The sequence below is a fragment of the Acomys minous genome (genome assembly GCF_964271855.1).
Source record: "Acomys minous genome assembly, chromosome: 20".
Classification (NCBI taxonomy): domain Eukaryota; kingdom Metazoa; phylum Chordata; class Mammalia; order Rodentia; family Muridae; genus Acomys; species Acomys minous.
In genome coordinates this window covers 20,284,372-20,304,316 of record NC_140502.1, presented here as the reverse complement: position 1 = coordinate 20,304,316, position 19,945 = coordinate 20,284,372, and the positions used below count along the sequence as shown (strand labels likewise).

Below are 19,945 nucleotides of genomic sequence, written 5' to 3'. Positions count from 1 at the left end.
AGAAACCTGGGCCTCCCTGGAGACTCCCAGCTCTGTGTCATCCACACCTGGTGTCAGCTTCCACTAGCACTCTGAACCACTCTCCCAGGTGCTGTGGGGACACTGTGGGGACACAGGCCTGAACAGTGAGAATGGAAGGTGGGGGGGGGGCTTGGAGGAGGGGAAGCTGCTGGAAGGGGGGACACGGAGGACATGAGGTGGCAGAAGGCCACCCCCCCCCATATACTCTGTAGAGTGCAAGGAGGACAGACTGGGACAGAGGGCTCAAGGAAGAAAAGGAAATGGGGGAGGGGGGGGGAAGGAAGGAGGGGGGCGTGAGGGACAGAGGGGGGGGGGAGGGAGAGAGCCTGGAGAGTATTCCATGAGGCTGGTTAAGTGAGCGTGTACACACACACACGCGCACACACACACACACACACATACACACACGCGCACGCACGCACGCACGCACGCACGCACACACACACACACACGCACACACACACACACGCACGCACACACGCACACACACATACACACACGCACACACACACACACACATACACACACGCACACACACACACGCACGCACACACATACGCACGCGCGCGCGCGCACACACACGCACGCACACACACACATACACACACGCACACGCACGCACACACATACGCACGCGCGCGCGCGCGCACACACACACACACACACACACACACACACACACGCGGCTTCCCGGCCACCAAGGCGATTCTGTATTCTGCAGAGGGCACTGGGCAGCCATGACAGCCTCGTGCTGCTGGTGGGATAGGAAAGATGTGAGGACTGAGACCCCGCCCCCACCCTCCACTCCTACCCCGCTTTTTCTTCCCTTCTCAGGGAGGCAGTGGCCTCTTCTTGGATAAGAAGTGGGGCTTGCAGGGGAGAAGGGAGGGGAAGGGGGAGGGGGCAAGGGCAGGTCTGGGAAGATGCTAAGGTCAGTTTGGGACAAGGTGAGTGAGTCAGAGGCTCCAGGGACATTGGGGAAAACCATCCTGAACAACAGTGGGATCCAATCCCAGCGTGCTCAGGCGACAGTGTGGAAGCACTGTCACCCAGAGAGAGCTGGGTGAGGTAAGGTCACAGCTGAAGGTGGGGGGGGGGAGCAGCAAGGGGGGGGGGGCAAGCCCTCCCCAAGCCTCAGCCCCCCTCCATACGGATTGGCCTTTTTGAGGGCAGCCCAGGACACAGTGATACTCAGGAGGAACGGGAACAGGAAGGCTGCCAGTACGGCTCCCTGCCCCGGGAGCAGGTTGTGGTTTGTAGCATGCTGCCCAAAAGACTGGAAAGTCTAGGCGGCGTGCACATCCTACCTCGCTGTAAGGGGCAGAGACCCCTTTCTGGCTTTGCTCTTCCATTTGAGTGAGGGTTTTTTGGTTGTTTTTTTTTTAGTTTTAGATAGGGTCTCACACTATGTGCCCTAAGGCTAGCCTGGAACTCATAGTGATCCTCCGGCATCAGTACACCGCCAAACCCTACCTGTGAGCTTTGCTGTTGTTTTGAGACAGGGTCTCATGTAGCTCAGGCTGGCCTGATACTCACTAGCTAGCTGAGGACGACTTTGCTCCTCCTGCCTCCGTCTCCTGAGCGCCGGGGATGACAGGCGTGGGCCACCACACCTGGTTTATATAGTGCTGGATATTGAGGGGCAGGGACTTCATGGATGCTGGGCTAGCCTGGTCTACAGAGCAAGGCTAGGACAGCCAGGGCAGTTGTTCAGAGAAACCCTGTCTTGAAAAACCCAAGAAATGGGCTAGAGAGATGGCTCAGAGAGTAAGGGCACTGGCTGCTCTTCCAGAGGTCCTGAGTTCAGTTCCCAGCAACCACATGGTGGCTCACAGCCATCTATAGTGAGATCTGGCGCCCTCTTCTGGCCTGCAGGCACATAAGCGGGCAGAATACTGTATATGTAATAAATAAATACGTCTTTAAAAAAAAGAAAAAAGAAAAACCCAAGAGAGAGAGAGAGAAAAGGAGGGAGGGAGGAAGAGTGGGCGGGGGGGGGGAGAGAGAGAGAGAGAGAGAGAGAGAGAGAGAGAGAGAGAGAGAGAGAGAGAGAGGAGATGGCTTGGTAGGTAAAGACACTTGCCACCTAGCCTGATGGCCTGAGTTCTATCCTAGAAGGGACCTGATTCCTGCAAGTTGCCCTCTGACCTCCCCAAGCATCTCATGCCCTCCCCTCATCAATAAATAAATTAGATGTGATAAATACAAGAAAATAAGACGGGCGGTGGTGGCGCACACCTTTAATCCCAGCACTTGAGAGGCAGAGGCAGGTGGATCTCTGTGAGTTCAAGGCCAGCCTGGTCTATAAAGCAAGTCCAGGACAGCTAAGTATACACAGAGGAGAAACTCTATCTCAAAAATAAATAAATACATAAATACATTTTTAAAAAAAGAAAGAAAGAAAGAGAAAAGTGAGATGAGGCTGTTAACTGGGAGGTGGGGGGGTGGGGGGGACTCTGCCTTGCACAGTTCAGTTGCCAGCACCCACTCTGAGAGGCTCACCTGCACCCCTACTGCACTCCTATGCAGAGAGCCACATACAGACATATACATATACATGATTAAGAAATAAACCCGCAATCTGATCCCTGCCCCTTGGCAGAGAGGCCCTGTGGGAACACAAAGCAAGTTGGGGGGGGGGGGATGCAAGCTATCCAGATGAGACCTGATAGGCTGTAGTCAGACTGTAGGGGAGGAGGACCCCCCCACCCCCCACCCCCGCCGTAAGAGGTCTAGGGGAGGGGAATAGGGTGGAAGAGGGAGGGAGGGTGGGAACAGGAAGAGAAGGGGGTTACAATCGGGATGTAATGTGAATAAATTATAATAAACTTCCCCCAAAAGAAATAAAAATAATTGAGTTTTGTTTTATTTATTTATTTATTTATTTATTTATTTTTGAAGACAGGGTCTCTCTGTGTAGCCTTGGCTGTCCTGGACTCACTTTGTAGACCAGGCTGGCCTGGAACTCACAGCGATCCTCCTGCCTCTGCCTCCCAAGTGCTGGGATTAAAGTGTTGTTGTTGTTGTTTAAATGGACGAAATACCGGCGAGGTGGGTAAAGCCACTGGCTGCTGAGCCTGATGACCTGAGTTTGAGCCCTCGAAGCCACAAGAGAGAAAGGACACTTCCCAAAGGTGTCCTCTGGCCTCCACGTGCACGTGATGGCACCTGCCACCCGCCTCCCAAAATGATGAGGAAAACAAAGAAAGGAGGGTAAGAGGAGAGAGAGGAAACGGAAGGAAGGACAGAGCTTGGCTCAGAGGGCACAGCCGTGACTGAGTACTCGCGAGACCCTGGGTCGGTCCCCAGCACTACATAAACTAGGTAGGGTGGCACACACCTATGATGCCAACACTCAGACCGGGCATTCAGGGTCATCCTCGGCTACACAATAAGTTCATATCTAGCCTAGGCTACATGGAACCCTATTTCCAAAAAGAAAAAGAAAGGAAGAGAAGAAAAGTCTTCTTTTATTCCCTTTGGATCTTTTGAGACGGGTTCTTACATGTAGCCCAGGCTGGTCTCCGCATCACTATAGAGCCGAGGATGACTTTGATCTCAGGGATCCTTCCTGCCTCTACTTCCCAAGCAGATGAGAGTCTTAAAGACGCCCACCCCACACTGTGGTGTGGTGACACCCGGCAGTGGGGAGTCTGGAGGAGGAGAGGTCTCAGCCATCTACCCTTCCGTGACCCCACCGGCGCGATGGTCAAGAGCCACCTCAGAACGCCCCTCCTTCCTCCTCCCTGGTGACCTGGTTCTCCTCTCGGTACCAAATCTGGGCCTTTGGCACCAAGTGGATTAGGCAGCTGCCCCAGGAGGCCTGGCCAGGTCATGGCCTCTGGCCGGTGCCTGCCACACCCATCCTAACGCCCAAACAGAGCCCCAGATCTTCTGTGACTCGATCCCTCCAAATTCCGGTGATCCGCCCCGGGGTCCAAATTGCCGAACGATCCCAGGTCCAGCGGCAGAATTGAGCCAAGCCTCAACCAGGGAGGGCCTCTGAGCTACTTGGACGCCATCACCACCAACCAGCTCGGACATCAGCCTGGGGTGAAAGATGGCCTTGGCCCGGTGCAGCTGGCTCTTCCTCAGTGGTGAGCTAGAAGGGGGGTCCCCCCAGCTCCTCAGCCCACTCTGTGCACCTCCAAGGGCACTGCCGGGGAGAGGGAAGGTGTGAGCCAGAAGCTGGGCATGCGCAGTAGGGAGAGCAAGTTTGCTTCACGCTGGGTCAGTTTGCTCTTGAGAGGAGGCCCGTAGGGTAGGCTGGTGACTGCCTCTAAGAGATGTTGATGGCAGGTGTGGGTGGGCGGGGGCCGGGGAGGGGGCTTTAAAGGGTCCCACAGCCAGAGCAAAGCAGGTGGCAGGGCTTCCACACTCTTGTTCGGGCTTGGTTTGGATGTTTTTAAGGAAAGGTCTCCTACAGCCTAGGTTGGTCTCGAACTTATACTTTATAGTTGAGATGACCCTGAACGTCTGATCCTCCTGCCTCCACCTCCCTAGTGCTGGGATTACAGGTGTGTGCCATCATGCCATGTTTATGGGGAGCTGGGTGGGGTGGGGGGTGGTGGGGGGTTGAACCTGTGGCTTCATACATGCTAATCAAGCACTCTGCAAACTGAGCCACATCCCCAGCACCCTAATGTTGTGTCTTGTCTTTGGGACAGGGTCTCAGATAGCCTTGGCTAACCCGGAACTCTCTCTTTAGGCCAGGCTGGCTTTGAACTCACTGAGTTTATCTGCCGGGCTGTGCCTGCTGCCACTGAGATTAAAGGCATGTGCCACCGCACCCAACACTATGATGTTGTTGTTGTTGTTGAGACAGGATCTCACTATATAGCCCATTTGTTGGCCTCGAGTTTAAGAAAATCCTCGTGCCTCGGCTTTCTGAATGTGACCACAAGTGCCTGAGTTTTGCTGCTCCATTCCCAGCGTCAGCTTTACTTAGCTGTATGTAAGTGGGCCTGGCTGACAGGATCAGAGGTCTTCACAAGTAGCGCTGATAGATAGCATCTACTGTTCACCTACTTTCCCCCTTGTTAGCAACCACGCTGAGAGAGATGGTCACTTGCCGGGCCGACTTCCTAGAGGAAAGCCAGTGCTTGAAGAGGTGACTTCCTGGCCAGGGTCTCACAACACAAGGTGGCAGAGCTTTGTTCTGAGGCCAGGATCTGTCACCAGCGGCCACATTCTTTCAACCAGGGAGGGACTGAAAACCAGACCGAGCCTGCAAGTGTGTGTAACGTGAGAAGTGAGAAGCGCCAGGGCCAAGGTGTCAGCCACGCATGCGCATGCGCAGGATGAGAAGCATGCGCATGCGCAGGTTGAGAAGGAAGCAGCTGTGATGAGCTCTACCTGTTGAGACTCTGTGGAGAAGGAAAGTGTGGAGGAGGCTGGGGATGTGCCTAGGGCGGGCGGTAGAGTGCTTGCATTCATTGGTCAGGCACTGGGTTTGATGGCCAACACTGCATAAAACTGGGTGTGCTGGGTCCCAGTGTGCCAGAGGTGAAGGCTGAGAGATCAGAAGTTCAAGGTCACCCTCAAGCTTGAGGCTGTCATGGACTGACTACCTGAGAGCCTGGACAGGGAAGAGAGCAAAGAAAGGGAGCAAAAGGAAAGATAAGGGGAGCTAGGGGCTCCACGTACCCCTGCTCTCCGTCGGGCGGCCCTTGGGCACACAGAGGGAGGGAGAGCCCTTGGCTTGGGTGAAAGACTTAGGCCGGCCCAGACATTAGCACGAGGTCACAGACTCAGTTGGCTACACATGAACAGAGTGGGCTGTTTGTGTCTCAGCCTGGTGCCTCGGGAGAAACTCTCAGTGCCCACCTTGCTCTCTGCAGAACAGTGGCTGTGCCAGGTGTCAGGCCAGGTGCCTCAGACTAGAATTTTCTTTTTTATCAACCTCAAGACAATGGAGGTATGGGCAAAAGGAGGCACACGCTGCTCACAGCTGTGCAGGCAGACTCCGTGAATGCTCAGGGAACGCAGTCTGGCTTGCGGGCGCATGCCTGCAAATCCCAGCACTGAGGGGACCGAGACAGGAACACTGGGAGTTCCAGACAAGCTCTCTCCATCATATAGGGAAGTTCAGACTCCACTCCCTGCTTAAAATTACGGGACTGAGATGGTGAGGACCAGAGAGCTATAGGTTGCAGCTGGGAGTCAATAGCAGGGTAGTTGCTTAGAATCCCCCAGTGAGGGGCTGGGGGCGTGGCTCAGTGGTAGAGCCCCTGCCTAGAATCCCCCAGTGAGGGGCTGGGGTGTGGCTCAGTGGTAGAGCCCCTGCCTAGAATCCCCCAGTGAGGGGCTGGGGGCGTGGCTCAGTGGTAGAGCCCCTGCCTAGAATCCCCCAGTGAGGGGCTGGGGTGTGGCTCAGTGGTAGAGCCCCTGCCTAGAATCCCTCAGTGAGGGGCTGGGGTGTGGCTCAGTGGTAGAGCCCCTGCCTAGAATCCCCCAGTGAGGGGCTGGGGGCGTGGCTCAGTGGTAGAGCCCCTGCCTAGAATCCCTCAGTGAGGGGCTGGGGTGTGGCTCAGTGGTAGAGCCCCTGCCTAGAATCCCCCAGTGAGGGGCTGGGGGCGTGGCTCAGTGGTAGAGCCCCTGCCTAGAATCCCCCAGTGAGGGGCTGAGGGCGTGGCTCAGTGGTAGAGCCTCTGCCTAGAATCCCCCAGTGAGGGGCTGGGGGCGTGGCTCAGTGGTAGAGCCCCTGCCTAGAATCCCCCAGTGAGGGGCTGGGGGCGTGGCTCAGTGGTAGAGCCCCTGCCTAGAATCCCCCAGTGAGGGGCTGAGGGCGTGGCTCAGTGGTAGAGCCCCTGCCTAGAATCCCCCAGTGAGGGGCTGGGGGCGTGGCTCAGTGGTAGAGCCCCTGCCTAGAATCCCCCCAGTGAGGGGCTGAGGGCATGTCTAGCATGGATGAGGCTCTGGATTTTATCCCAGGGGGAAGTGTGGGTATTGGAGACACCAATCTTGCTTTCGTCTGACTTTGTAGACATTGGGGATGTCACCCCCTGTCCAATGAGGTGACAAGTCAATCCTACCCCACCCAACCTGCCCCTTCTGTTCTCTCTCAGCCTGGATCCTGAACGCCGGGGCTGAGATCTCCATCACCCCCGAGCCTGCCCAACCTGCAGAGGGGGACAATGTCACCCTGGTGGTCCACGGGCTGTCCGGGGAACTGCTTGCCTACAACTGGTATGCAGGGCCTACGATCAGCCTGACCTTCCTGGTGGCCAGTTACATTGTCAGCACTGGAGACGAGACCCCCGGACCGGCCCACACAGGGCGGGAAGCCGTGCGCCCCGACGGCAGCCTTGATATCCGTGGGGCCCTGCCTGGGCACACAGGCACCTACATCCTGCAGACTCTTAACAGGCAGTTCCAGACGGAGGTGGGCTACGGACACATGCAAGTCTATGGTGAGCCAAACAACCCTGCGACATGTCAGGGACTTTCCACCCTCTTCCTCGCCCCTTCTTTGAGGAACAAAAGAAAAAGAAATCTTTAAAATTGCATTTATTTACTATGTGTGCAGGTGTGTGTGTGTGTGAGCGTGTGTGTGTGCACGCACGCACGTGTGAGCGTGTGTGCACGTGAGTGCCTATATGGCACAGCATATATGTGGAAGTCAGAGAACAACTTTGTGGAGTCAATTCTTCCCTTCTACCATGTGGAACCCAGGGATCGAACTCAGGTCTTCGGGTTTGGTCGCAAGCGCTTTTACCCTCTTGCCAACCCCTAAAAAAAATGCTGTTAGAAATAGGATGTGAGGTGTCTAAAATAACATTAAAATGCTCACCTTCTCCATTCTGGCTTCCAGGATGATGGTATCTGTCTTCTAAAGCCATTCTTTTGTCACTATGGCTGGGGGTACAGAGGTACGGCTTGACGGTGCTTCTTGCCCCGGGGACAGGAGGTGCCCCTCCCCTCCCCCTCTGTCTCTCGCTCCCCTCTTAGAGATCCTGACCCCTCCCACGGTCATAGCCAACGACACTGAGCTGGTGGAGCGTAGGGATACTCTCCGCCTCATGTGCAGCAGCAACAGCCCCGCTGAGGTCCGCTGGTTCTTCAATGGCGACGCTCTGCCGATTGCTGTCCGTTTGGGCCTGTCCCGTGACGGCAGGATGCTGACCCGGCATGGCGTCCGCAGAGAGGAGGCAGGAGCCTACCAGTGCGAGGTGTGGAACCCCGTCAGCGTCAGCCGCAGCGAACCCCTGAATTTGACAGTGTACTGTGAGTCTTCCAAAGCACCTGGTATCCAGAATCTCACAGACGGGGAAACTGAGGCCAAGAGACAGAGTCCACAGTCACACGGCAAGCCGACTGGGGAAGGAGTGAGGGTCCCCTTAAAATATGCTTGGCTGAGCCGGGCGTGGTGGCGCAGGCCTTTAATTCCAGTACTCGGAAGGCAGAGGCAGGCGGATCGCTGTGAGTTCTAGGCCAGCCTGGTCTACAAAGCGAGTCCAGGACAGCCAAGGCTACATAGAGAAACCCTTTCTCGAAAAACAAAACAAACAAACAAACAAAAATGCTTGGCTAGACGGACGTCATGGCGCACGCCTTTAATCCCAGCACTTGGGAGGCAGAGGCAGAGGCAGGCAGATCTCTGTGTTTGAGGCCAGCTTGGTCTACAAAGCGAGTCCAGGACAGCTAAGGCTACACAGAGAGACCCTATCTCGAAAACAAACAAACAAAACAAAACAAAACAAAACGAAAAAACAAGAAAAAGTCAGCCGGGCGTGGTGGCGCACGCTTTTAATCCCAGCACTCGGGAGTCAGAGGCAGGCGAATCGCTGTGAGTTCGAGGCCAGCCTGGTCTACAACGTGAGTCCAGGATGGCCAAGGCTACACAGAGAAACCCTGTCTCAAAAAAACCAAAAAAAAAAAAAAAAAAAAAAAAAAAAAAAAAGAAAGAAAGAAAGAAAGAAAGAAAAAAAAGAAAAAACAAGAAAAAGAAATCAAGGTGTGATTGACAAAGGCTCAGTCAAGGTCTCGCCCCCTATACTCAGCCCTGCCAGCCCCAGGGACCCAACCTGGTAGACAGAAAACCTGGGGTGCATGCCTCTGTCCCCTCCCACCCACCCCTGTCCCCCCTGTGTCTCTTCCTCATGCCCTACAGTCGGCCCCGAACGAGTGGCCATCCTCCAAGATTCCGTCACCCGCACGGGCTGCACTATTAAAGTGGACTTCAACACCTCCCTCGCCCTGTGGTGTGTGTCCCGGTCCTGCCCTGAGCCAGAGTACGTGTGGGCCTTCAACGGGAAGGCCTTGAAGAACGGTCGGGACCACCTGAACATCAGCAGCATGACTGCGGCCCACGAGGGCACATACACCTGTATCGCCAAGAACCCCAAGACTCTGCTGTCCGGCTCTGCCTCAGTGGTGGTCAAGCTGTCTGGTGAGTCAGCCCCGGCCTGATGGCTCACCTGCTCTCCACAGAGACCCAGCTGGCCTCTGCTGACCCCAGGCCGCCATTGTCCTGGAAGACAATCGGATTCCCGGCACATTCCTTGGTCCGCTGTGACAAGGTGGCATAGCAGACCATGCCCCTCTTGTCTAGGTGCAGAGAGAGGCAGGCAAAGCCTGTCGTGTAGGGAAGGAGCAACGACTCATATCCTCTGCCTTGAGGTTAGATTCAGTAACAAGTGAGCCCTCCCCTCTTGCCCCCCCTCCCGTGTCCCCTTCTTGTAAGGTGGCAGAATGGGACACCAGGGTTCATGTCCTGGCATGTAATTACCCCGGTTAGTAGAAAGCCACCAGCTGCTTAGAGCCTCGCACAACTCAAGGCACACAGGCGTGAACCTCTGCCAACTAGATTATGTACCGTTTAGTCTAGATGGGAAGGGGGCGTGAGCAAGGGCCCGTGCGTGAGCACACACACAGACATAGACACAGACATAGACACAGACTCTCTCTGTTTGTCTGTCTGTCTGTCTGTCTGTGTCTCTGTGTCTCTGTGTCTCTGTCTCTGTGTCTCTGTCTCTCTCTCTGTCTCTCTCTGTCTCTCTCTGTCTCTCTCTCTCTCTCTCTCACACACACACACACACACACACACACACACACCCCACAGCTGGAAAACCACAGACAGCTGTGGAGAAACACACCAGAGGCACTGTCCTCACATCTCTCTGTTCTGGGAGGGCGCGAGGGGGTGGGGGTAAAGGGGGGACATTGAGGGACCTCAGAGAACACCACTCACGTCCCAAGGATGATGGCTCTGAGCATCAAGTCCTCGTTTTACAGCAGGTGTGGAAATGCTCACCTGTAATCTCAGCACTGGAGAGGTGAAGGCAGGGAGGGTCAGGGGTTCAAAGCTATCTTTGGCTACACAGACAGTTCAAAGTCAGCCTAGGCTATGTGAGACCTTGTCTCAGAAAAAGCAAGCGCCTCATTAACTCTACCTGGGTTCCTCCTCAAGTGGCCACTGTCCCTTGTGGGAATCGCCCTCCCCCTCCGCCCTTCCTTCTTCCTCCACTAACAGGCTGGGTCTCATGCAAAGGGTGGGGATGGACCCTCTTTCACGCAGAACAAAGATGGCTGCCCCAAAGGTAAGTGCGCTTCCTGTCTTACCTGTGAGGGATTCTTGGCTGGAGACAGGGTGGACCAGATGACCTCAGGGCCAACATGGGGGGTGTCCAAGGTCTGCAGGTATGTGCAGGATACACCTAATGCAACATCCCCAAAACTGCTATCCTCTAAGCTGCCAGAAATCCTGTGGCAGGTGCTGGGGTTGAGACAGAGGAAAGAAACGCATGGTTGTTACCCCACCTGTGAAACAAGCTGATCTGATGGAGGAGGCATGGTCTTTCTCTGACCTCAAAGGGGTCAGGGAAGCAGGGGGGTCTTCCAGTCAAAGAGAAGAGGCAATGCATCACCTTCTCTGGGCTCCCAGGCACTGGTGAGGGAGATGTAAAATCCTCTGGTCAAAGGGAGGAGGCACAGCCTGGAAGAATTTCCAGGAGGTCATTAGAGGAGACATGACACTACTTCAAATTTCCTAGTCTGATGGGGGAGACACAGGTCCCACTTTGGGAATACTCCAAATCTGATGGGGGAGTAAAAGCCCACCTCCACTTTCTATGGAAATTTTCTGATAGAAGAGAGATAATTATTCCTAACTTTGGGGGTTTTCCAACTGGATCAGAAGGTTCCATTCCAATAATCTACAATTTCTCAGTCTGATGGAGGAGACAGAGGTTCCCACCTGCTAGAGAATCTTAAACCAATGGAATAGTCGTTTCAGCTTTCCCAGTCTGATGGAGGAGACACAACCCACATCTCATGAGGGTTTTTTTTTCATGTGATACAGGATGCATAGCTTCTTCTCTCTTAGAGTCTCCCAATCTGATGGAGGAGTCGTCAGCCCCATTCTCTTGGGTCTGCTGCTCTCACAGAAAAGACACGGTGTGGGAGGAAGCGATACATCCATCTGATGGGGAAGACACAGCTCCGTAGTCTGGGGTTTCCAGTCTGATTGGGGAGGCATGGTCCCTAGAGTTTGGAATTGTCCACTGTGATGGGGAGGAGACATGGCTGGACCCTCTAGGGCCTTCCAGTTTCATAGGAAGGACACCCTGCACCATCATCCAAAGATGAAATCTATACAGGGGAGATGTGCCCCTGGCAAGTACCACTGAGATAGAAAGTCTATGTGATCACCCCAGAACTCACCCCATCCTCTGTCTCTGCCCCAGCCCCTCATGGGGGGGGAGCACCATCTATGGGGGAGCTGGTCAAAGGAGAGGGAGGGAGGACTCCACACCACACCCAGTGCAGACCTGGCTGACCAGTGGTGGTGGCTCTCTCCCCAGCTGCAGTTGTAGCCATGATGATTGTGCCTGTACCGACTAAGCCAATGGAGGGCCAGGATGTGACCCTGACCGTCCAGGGCTACCCCAAGGACCTGCTAGTCTATGCCTGGTACCGTGGACCTGCCTCAGAGCCCAACCGACTGCTCAGCCAGCTGCCGTCAGGGAACTGGATCGCCGGCCCAGCGCACACGGGCCGGGAGGTGGGCTTCGCCAATTGCTCACTGCTGGTGCAAAAACTGAACCTCACAGACGCTGGACGCTACACACTCAAGACCGTCACACTGCAGGGCAAGACGGACACGCTGGAGGTGGAGCTACAGGTGGCCCGTGAGTGAGGGGCATGGGGTGGGGGGGGGACTCCCAAAGATGGCCTTCTCCTCCCTCACATGCTTGTGGGACACGAGCATGTGCCTCTTCCATCTGACCTGAGTGTCCCCGTGTGGGCACTGTGCCTTGCCTCTCAAACGGTGACGTCCACCAAGGGTAGAGGGGTTTCCCTCAGACCGAGGTCTCCTTGCTCATATAAGGTATATGCCACATGGATATGTAGCCATAAAGACAGGTGTCGTGTGAGGGTGGGCATCTTTTCTCCTCAGGTGAGTGGAAACTAAGCCACGGGGGGATCCAGCCTCTTCCACCATACTAGGGAGCGGGGCGGTGAATGCAGGCGTTTTCCTCCCCCGTGGGACATGACATGAGGGCAAGGAGGTTCCACCTTCAGACACCGGAGTTCTCCCATCCCGACACGCATGAAGTATACTAGGATAAAAGCTGCTAGGTGTGTCTCCTCCAACAGACAGAGCTATCTGTTGGGAACGACCTTCCTCCATCAAGCTGGGCACTCCCACAGTAGAGAACCATGTGTCTTTCATCAGGCTGAAAACTGTGTCTCCTCCATCAGACTGGGGGCTCCCAGAGTCAGAGACAGTGTCTCCTCCATCAGACTGGGAGCTTCCAAAGTCAGGGACAGTGTCTCCTCCATCAGACTGGGAGCACCCAGAGTCAGGAACTGTGCCTCCTCCATCAGACTTGAGGCTTCCAGAGTCAGGACCTATGTCTCCTCTGTCAGACTGAGAACTCTTAGAGTCAAGGATAGTATCTCCCCCATCAGACTGGGGGCTCCTAGAGTCAGGGGCAGTGTCTCCTCCATCAGATTGGGAGCTCTCAGTGTCAGAGAGTGTCTCCTCCATCAGACTGAGAGCTCCCATTGTCAGGGACTGTGTCTCCTTCATCAGACTGGGAGCTCCCAGAGTCAGGGACTGTGTCTCCTCCATCAGACTGGGAGCTCCCAGAGTCAGAGGCAGTGTCTCCTCCATCAGACTGGGAGCTCCCAGAGTCAGAGGCAGTGTCTCCTCCATCAGACTGGGAGCTCCCAGAGTCAGAGGCAGTGTCTCCTCCATCAGACTGGGAGCTCCCAGAGTCAGGGACTGTGTCTCCTCCATCAGACTGGGGGCCCCCCAGTCAGGGCCATGTCTCCTGCATCAGAGACAGGGATCATGCCCCCTCCATCTGACTAGGAGCTCCCAGCCAGGAACCATGCCCTTATAGTCAAAGGCCATGTCTCTTCTCCATCACACTAGGAATTCTCAGAGATCTTTAAGACCACGTTACTAGGGCAGGTGGGCTGGACAGGTGCTCCCAGATGGAGAATGAGTCTGGAGTCTTGCCTGATGCATCAGACCAGACACTCAGAAGTCAAATTTTCAGAGCCAGGACCAGTCCGGACCTAGCCACCAGCTGTCTGGGTTCGCACAGGCGCACTCCTGAGCCCGTGCGCCCGGGGACTCCTTTCCAGCTGGAGGACCAGAACACCTTCATGCAGCACCAGACCCCAGACGTGGCACAGGCTGAGCGGGGCGGGTGGGGGAATCCACGGGGAGGTACGGTGGGCGGGGCCGCGGGAGGGTCCTCGTGCTGACTGACAACCTCCTTGTCCCCGCCCCGGTCCACCTGCACAGCCCTGGAGTAGCAGCAGCAGCAGCAGCAGCGCTGGCCGCTGAGACCCAAGAGAAACCAGCTCTCGCAGCATCTCCCGCGTCTGCCCCTGAGCCCAGGACAGCTCACCTGGAGCATGGATGCATCCTGCCTCCATCTAGACTTAGCGCCCAGCTGTGGGAGTGCTGCCCTTTCTCCCCCCGCCCCCTCCCCCCGTCCATAAACGTCCCGATGAACGCACGTGGTTGTCAGCCTCTCCTTCCACCGCCACCAGCCTGGTCAAGTGCAGTTAGTGCCCCTCCCTTTGATCCCCAGCCTCCAAAGCATGCTTAGGCTGAGCGCAGGCTCACCCAGGGATGCTCGACCCACGCTGCCTCTGCTCCGGGGAGCCTTTGCACCGATGTGCAGCTCACACGGAGGCATGTCCTGCTCCTCAGGGGGGATAAGGACCGGATCTCTCTGGGGGTACAAACAGCCAGAAAGTGTGGAGTAGGGAAAGACCATCCTCACTCGCTAACGCCTGCCTTCACCCTAGCCTAAGGCAGGGTTACTTCCCCTCGAAGAACCTTGGTTTTCAAGGAGCTGTCCAGCACCGTCTGAACCTCATCCTTTACACGAAGAATGCAACCGAAGGTGGTGGTGCATGATCCGTAAGGACAGGAGAGGTAGAAGGCGGGAGGATCAGGAGCGCAAGGCAACGTAACGAAGTTCAAAACCAACCTGGCTTACAAGAAATTTTAAAAGGGAGAGACAAAAGAGGGTTGATATTGTAGCTTATATGGATCTAGAATTAGTGCTCTCACACATCTTTTAAAACGCTCGGCGGTCCACTGTTGCGACTAGAGTGGAGTCCTCACTTGGCGGTCAGCCACAGAGCCTTCTCTCTTCCTTAGCTTAGGGCTCCCAGTTTCTCAAGGGAGTAAAGGGCGGTAGTGTCCCTGGTTGCAAGGGACTCTGGGAAGTGTAGTCTTTCTCTTGGGTCTGTTGATGCCTCCAAAGTGATATCATCGTGAGTCGGATAGAACGGTTCCCCGGTGGGAAGCTGGCAGTCTCTACTGTGCTGGATTGAAAATTCTGGGGAGCTGGACAAAATGGCCTCTTTCACCTGCAGCCAGCGGGTAAGAGCCACAGTCAATTGCCAAGTCCCAGAAAGCCAGGGACCACGGGATGCCGGCTGAGGCTGCAGGGAACTTAATTAGGCCAGCAGGAAGGGTAGAGGTAGGGAGAGAGAGAAAGACCTCTCAAGTTTCTAGGTCAAGCTGGATTCTGTATCTCTTAGGAGAGAAAAGCTCAGGTGTTCTCACGACGAAGCCACACATCCCTCCCGGCATCTCCAGGCGTCATCTCAAGCCAGTACAGTCTCCTTCATTTACAGTCCCTGAAAGAGGCGGCAATCACCACAAGATAGCAACAACTTTCTGTAGCCAGGATTTTATGGTGAAGGGCACTTAGCTCTGAGTTCCAAACCCGCAAAAGAGTAAAAAAATAAGAATAATATGGGTAGTTTTATTTTTTCATGGCTGAGGAATAAACCTGGGACTTTGTGAGGACTATAGAAAAGCTCTCTACCACTGAACCACACCCCTAGGCAGGGGCTCTACCACTGAATCACACCCCAGCCCCTCACTGGGGGATTCTAGGCAGGGGCTCTACCACTGAGCCACACCCCAGCCCCTCACTGGGGGGTTCTAGGCAAGGGCTCTCCCACTGAGCCATGCCCCCAGCCCCTCACTGGGGGATTCTAGGCAGGGGCTCTACCACTGAGCCACACCCCAGCCCCTCACTGAGGATTCTAGGCAGGGGCTCTACCACTGAGCCACGCCCCCAGCCCCTCACTGAGGGATTCTAGGCAGGGGCACTACCACTGAATCACACCCCAGCCCCTCACTGGGGGATTCTAGGCAGGGGCTCTACCACTGAGCCACACCCCCAGCCCCTCACTGGGGGGTTCTAGGCAGGGGCCCTACCACTGAGCCACACCCCCAGCCCCTCACTGGGGGATTCTAGGCAGGGGCTCTACCACTGAGCCACACCCCCAGCCCCTCACTGGGGGATTCTAGGCAGGAGCTCTACCACTGAGCCATGCCCCAGCTCCTCACTGGGGGATTCTAGGCAGGGGCTCTACCACTGAACCACGCCCCCAGCCCCTCACTGGGGGATTCTAGGCAGGGGCTCTACCACTGAGCCACACCCCCAGCCCCTCACTGGGGGATTCTAGGCAGGGGCTCTACCACTGAGCCACGCCCCCAGCCCCTCACTGGGGGATTCTAGGCAGGGGCTCTACCACTGAGCCACACCCCCAGCCCCTCACTGGGGGATTCTAGGCAGGGGCTCTACCACTGAACCACGCCCCCAGCCCCTCACTGGGGGATTCTAGGCAGGGGCTCTACCACTGAGCCACACCCCCAGCCCCTCACTGGGGGATTCTAGGCAGGGGCTCTACCACTGAGCCACACCCCCAGCCCCTCACTGGGGGATTCTAGGCAGGGGCTCTACCACTGAGCCACGCCCCCAGCCCCTCACTGTGGGATTCTAGGCAGGGGCTCTACCACTGAACCACACCCCCAGCCCCTCACTGGGGGATTCTAGGCAGGGGCTCTACCACTGAACCACACCCCCAGCCCCTCACTGGGGGATTCTAGGCAGGGGCTCTACCACTGAGCCACACCCCCAGCCCCTCACTGGGGGATTCTAGGCAGGGGCTCTACCACTGAGCCACGCCCCAGCCCCTCACTGGGGGATTCTAGGCAGGGGCTCTACCACTGAGCCACACCCCCAGCCCCTCACTGGGGGATTCTAGGCAGGGGCTCTACCACTGAGCCACGCCCCAGCCCCTCACTGGGGGATTCTAGGCAGGGGCTCTACCACTGAGCCACACCCCCAGCCCCTCACTGCTCACTGAGGGATTCTAAATAGGTGCTCTACCACTGAACCATGCCCCCCAATGCAGCCCACCCTTTTTTGTTTGCTTGTTTTCCTTGAGGGCAGGTTCTTACCATGCAGACCAAGTTAGCATAGAACTTTTCGTCCTGCTGCATTAATCTCCCAAATGTTGGGGTTCTGGGTTTGTGCCACCTGGTCAGGTTCCTTTTGTTCTTTTACCTCATCAGTTCCTATAACCTCTCTTATGCCCAGTTACTGGCAGTTCTGTCTTTCACAGGAAACCAAGGGTTGGGAGTGCTGTAAACACTGAGCCAGCTTTTGTAGTCCCCATGGCTGCCAGGAGAGGACACAGGTCATGTTTCCAACTCCCCCACCCCCCAAGGCCGCGTAGGATGATCAAATGGACGGACAAACACTAAATCTCAGCTTGGCTGGGGAAATTGGCTCTTTGCATTTCTTCATCTGTAAAATAGACACCACCATAGTACTTACCTCCTAAGACTGAATAAGCTATAGATAGACCAGAGGAAACCTGCCCCGAGTGTTGTCAATAATGCGCATGACCCGGAACAAGGTGTGTACCTTTAGCAGCAGGCGGATGAAAAACAAACATGTATGTCTAACATTGAGGTTGTAGCTCCCAATGTTAGAGCCCCAACTTACAATCCCTCAGTGAAGGACAAGGGGTGTGGCTCAGTTGCACAGCCCCTGCCTAGAATCCCCCAGTAAGGGGCTGGGGGTGTGGCTCAGTGGTAGAGCCCCTGCCTAGAATCCCCCAGTGAGGGGCTGGGGGTGTAGCTCAGTGGTAGAGCTCCTGCCTAGAATCCCCCAATGAGGGGCTGGGGGCGTGGCTCAGTGGTAGAGCCCCTGCCTAGAATCCCCCAGTGAGGGGCTGGGGTGTGGCTCAGTGGTAGAGCCCCTGCCTAGAATCCCCCAGTGAGGGGCTGGGGTGTGGCCTCAGTGGTAGAGCCCCTGCCTAGAATCCCCCAGTGAGGGGCTGGGGGCGTGGCTCCGTGGTAGAGCCCCTGCCTAGAATCCCCCAGTAAAGGGGGATGCTGAGCCCCTGGATCGCATCCCCAATTGTGGGGAAAACCAACAACAATAATATGTGTTTCTGCACTGCACCTTCTCACATGCATAAGCAGGCCTCAATTTGTGTAATACTTAATAGACTTGTCATGAAAATAATTTATTATGCCTTCCAAGAGAAAAATAACCCTAAGCCAGTGTAAGCTCTTGGAACCACAAAATTACTCCCAACCCCTGACAGCATCTGGGACCTGTGATCTGGGTGAAAATTCTGCCTCTCCCTTCCAAGCTTCACTTTGACCTTCTGGAGGTCAAAAGTTCAAGGTCACTCCCAGCTATGCACTGGGATCCAGGCTATAGTAAGGCACAGAGAACCCTGCCTTTTGCCAGGTAGAGTGGCACACAGCTTTAATCCCAGAACATGGGAGGCAGAGGCAGGAGGATCTCTGTGAGTTTGAGGCTAGCCTGGTCTACTTAGGTGGATTCCAGATCAGCCAGGGCTACACAGTGAGAGCCTGTCTAAAACAAGGCAAAACAAAGCAACACAAGGAAATGGGTGGGGGTGGGGGGGGAGGGCGGGAGGGAGAGTGAAGGAGGGAAAGAGAGGGGAAAGAGAGAGAGAGAGAGAGAGAGAGAGAGAGAGAGAGAATTTGTCCCAATTTTAGATGAGAGTAGAATCGCACAGGGAATCTCAGCCTGAGTCCCCTGCCCTGAAAGGTCACTCCTTCCCCAAGCTCAGCACCACCACCACCAGCACCACCACTACCACTGAAGCCACCAAGCCCCAGGTGGCACTTGGAGCCCTCAGATTCCACCAGCCCAGGAGCCGAGATGGAAATCACCTCCAAGACATCTCTGCCTCCTTCAGCCCCATCCCCACACGCCTTTTCTTGAGTAGCTGCCATATGTAGACTTGGCTTAAACAAGGAATGCCCCTCGAGGCCACACACACAATGGCCCAGTTGCCTGTGGAGCCCAGCTAAGAAAAGGAAGGAAGCCTGACCATCTCCTCTCTCTCTCTCTCTCTCTCTCTCTCTCTCTCTCTCTCTCTCTCTCTCTCTCTCTCTGTGTGTGTGTGTGTGTGTGTGTGTGTGTGTGTCTGAGTCTCTGTCTCTCTGTCTCTCTCTCTGTCTCTCTCTCTGTCTCTCTCTCTGTCTCTCTCTCTGTCTCTCTCTCTCCCTCTCTCTCTCTCTCTCTCTCTCTCTCTCTCTCTCTCTCTCTGTGTGTGTGTGTGTGTGTGTGTCTCTCTCTGTCTCTCGGATAGGGCAAGAAGGACGCCTGGGGTGGGACAGAGACGGCGCCTGCCATCAGGCTGCCATTGCCCATCTCAAGGAAGGTATCCTGTCTTTGCATCTCACACAGTGCCCAGAGAGGCAATCCTTACCTCTAGAAGGCTGCAGGGCAGCAACTGCCAATCACTGGTGGGAGCTCTTGGAGCCCCGCCCCCGAGCATGTTTTAGAGGCGGGGCCAGACGCCTTGTCCAGCTCCCCCTCCCTCCCCACCTCAGGAGGCGATCAAAAAACCTCTAGAACAAACAAAACAAAACAAAACAACCGCAACAACAAAAAGCCTCTAGAACTAACGTTTCTTCTCTCTTCTATCCACGGCCCTAGGCCGCCTTTGAATTCCTGTCGTTTTGTTTCGTGCTTTGAGGGCGGGGTTTTGGTAGACAGCCCAGGCTAAGCCTCCTCCCTCAGTCGCGCGAAGGCGCACAGAGCTGCAGAGTTCTTCCTGAGGCGTAAATGGCTCGTCACTCTTCACACTGCGCTTCCTCTCATCCCACTCCCTCCTTGATGTCTCAGAACCCCAGAGAAATAAAACCAATTAATAAACACGAGAATCGGGCTGGCGGGGTGGGCAGCAAGATGGCTCGTGGGTTAAATGCACTTGCTGTCAAGTCTGATGGTCCGAGCTCGCATGGCTGGGTTCACGTGGTGCAAGGGAAGAACCTACTCACACAAGCTGTACTCTGACTTCTGCCTGCACGCTGTAACACACACACACACACCGCAAATAATAAATAAATAAAGAGTTCAAGAATTGAGCTGAGGATATGGCTCAGCTTGCAGAGTGCCTGTCTAGTGTGCGCAAAGCCAACACTACATAAACCAGGCAGGGCTGTACGCACCTATTATCCCAGTGGAGGCAGAGAGCAGGAGGTTTCAAGGATGTGCAGGCTAACCTGGGCTACAGAGTGAGACCCTGAGACAAAAGACCCACTCGCTGTCTTTGGCTGGGCGTCACGGTGTGCACCTGTAATCCCAGCGCTCCA

At 55.5% G+C, this 19,945-nt stretch overlaps 1 protein-coding gene across 1 annotated transcript; it reads left to right on the top strand.

The window, feature by feature from the left end:
• Positions 1-4,000: 4,000 nt before the first annotated feature.
• CEACAM16 (CEA cell adhesion molecule 16, tectorial membrane component) lies at positions 4,001-12,160 on the top strand (the record flags this gene model as incomplete). The annotated part of the gene is made up of 5 exons (XM_084770402.1): positions 4,001-4,118; positions 7,089-7,433; positions 7,972-8,247; positions 9,134-9,412; positions 11,826-12,160. Exons 1-5 carry the CDS (start codon positions 4,082-4,084, stop codon positions 12,158-12,160), a joined length of 1,272 nt encoding a protein of 423 aa, XP_084626528.1. The 5' UTR covers positions 4,001-4,081.
• Positions 12,161-19,945: the final 7,785 nt, after the last annotated feature.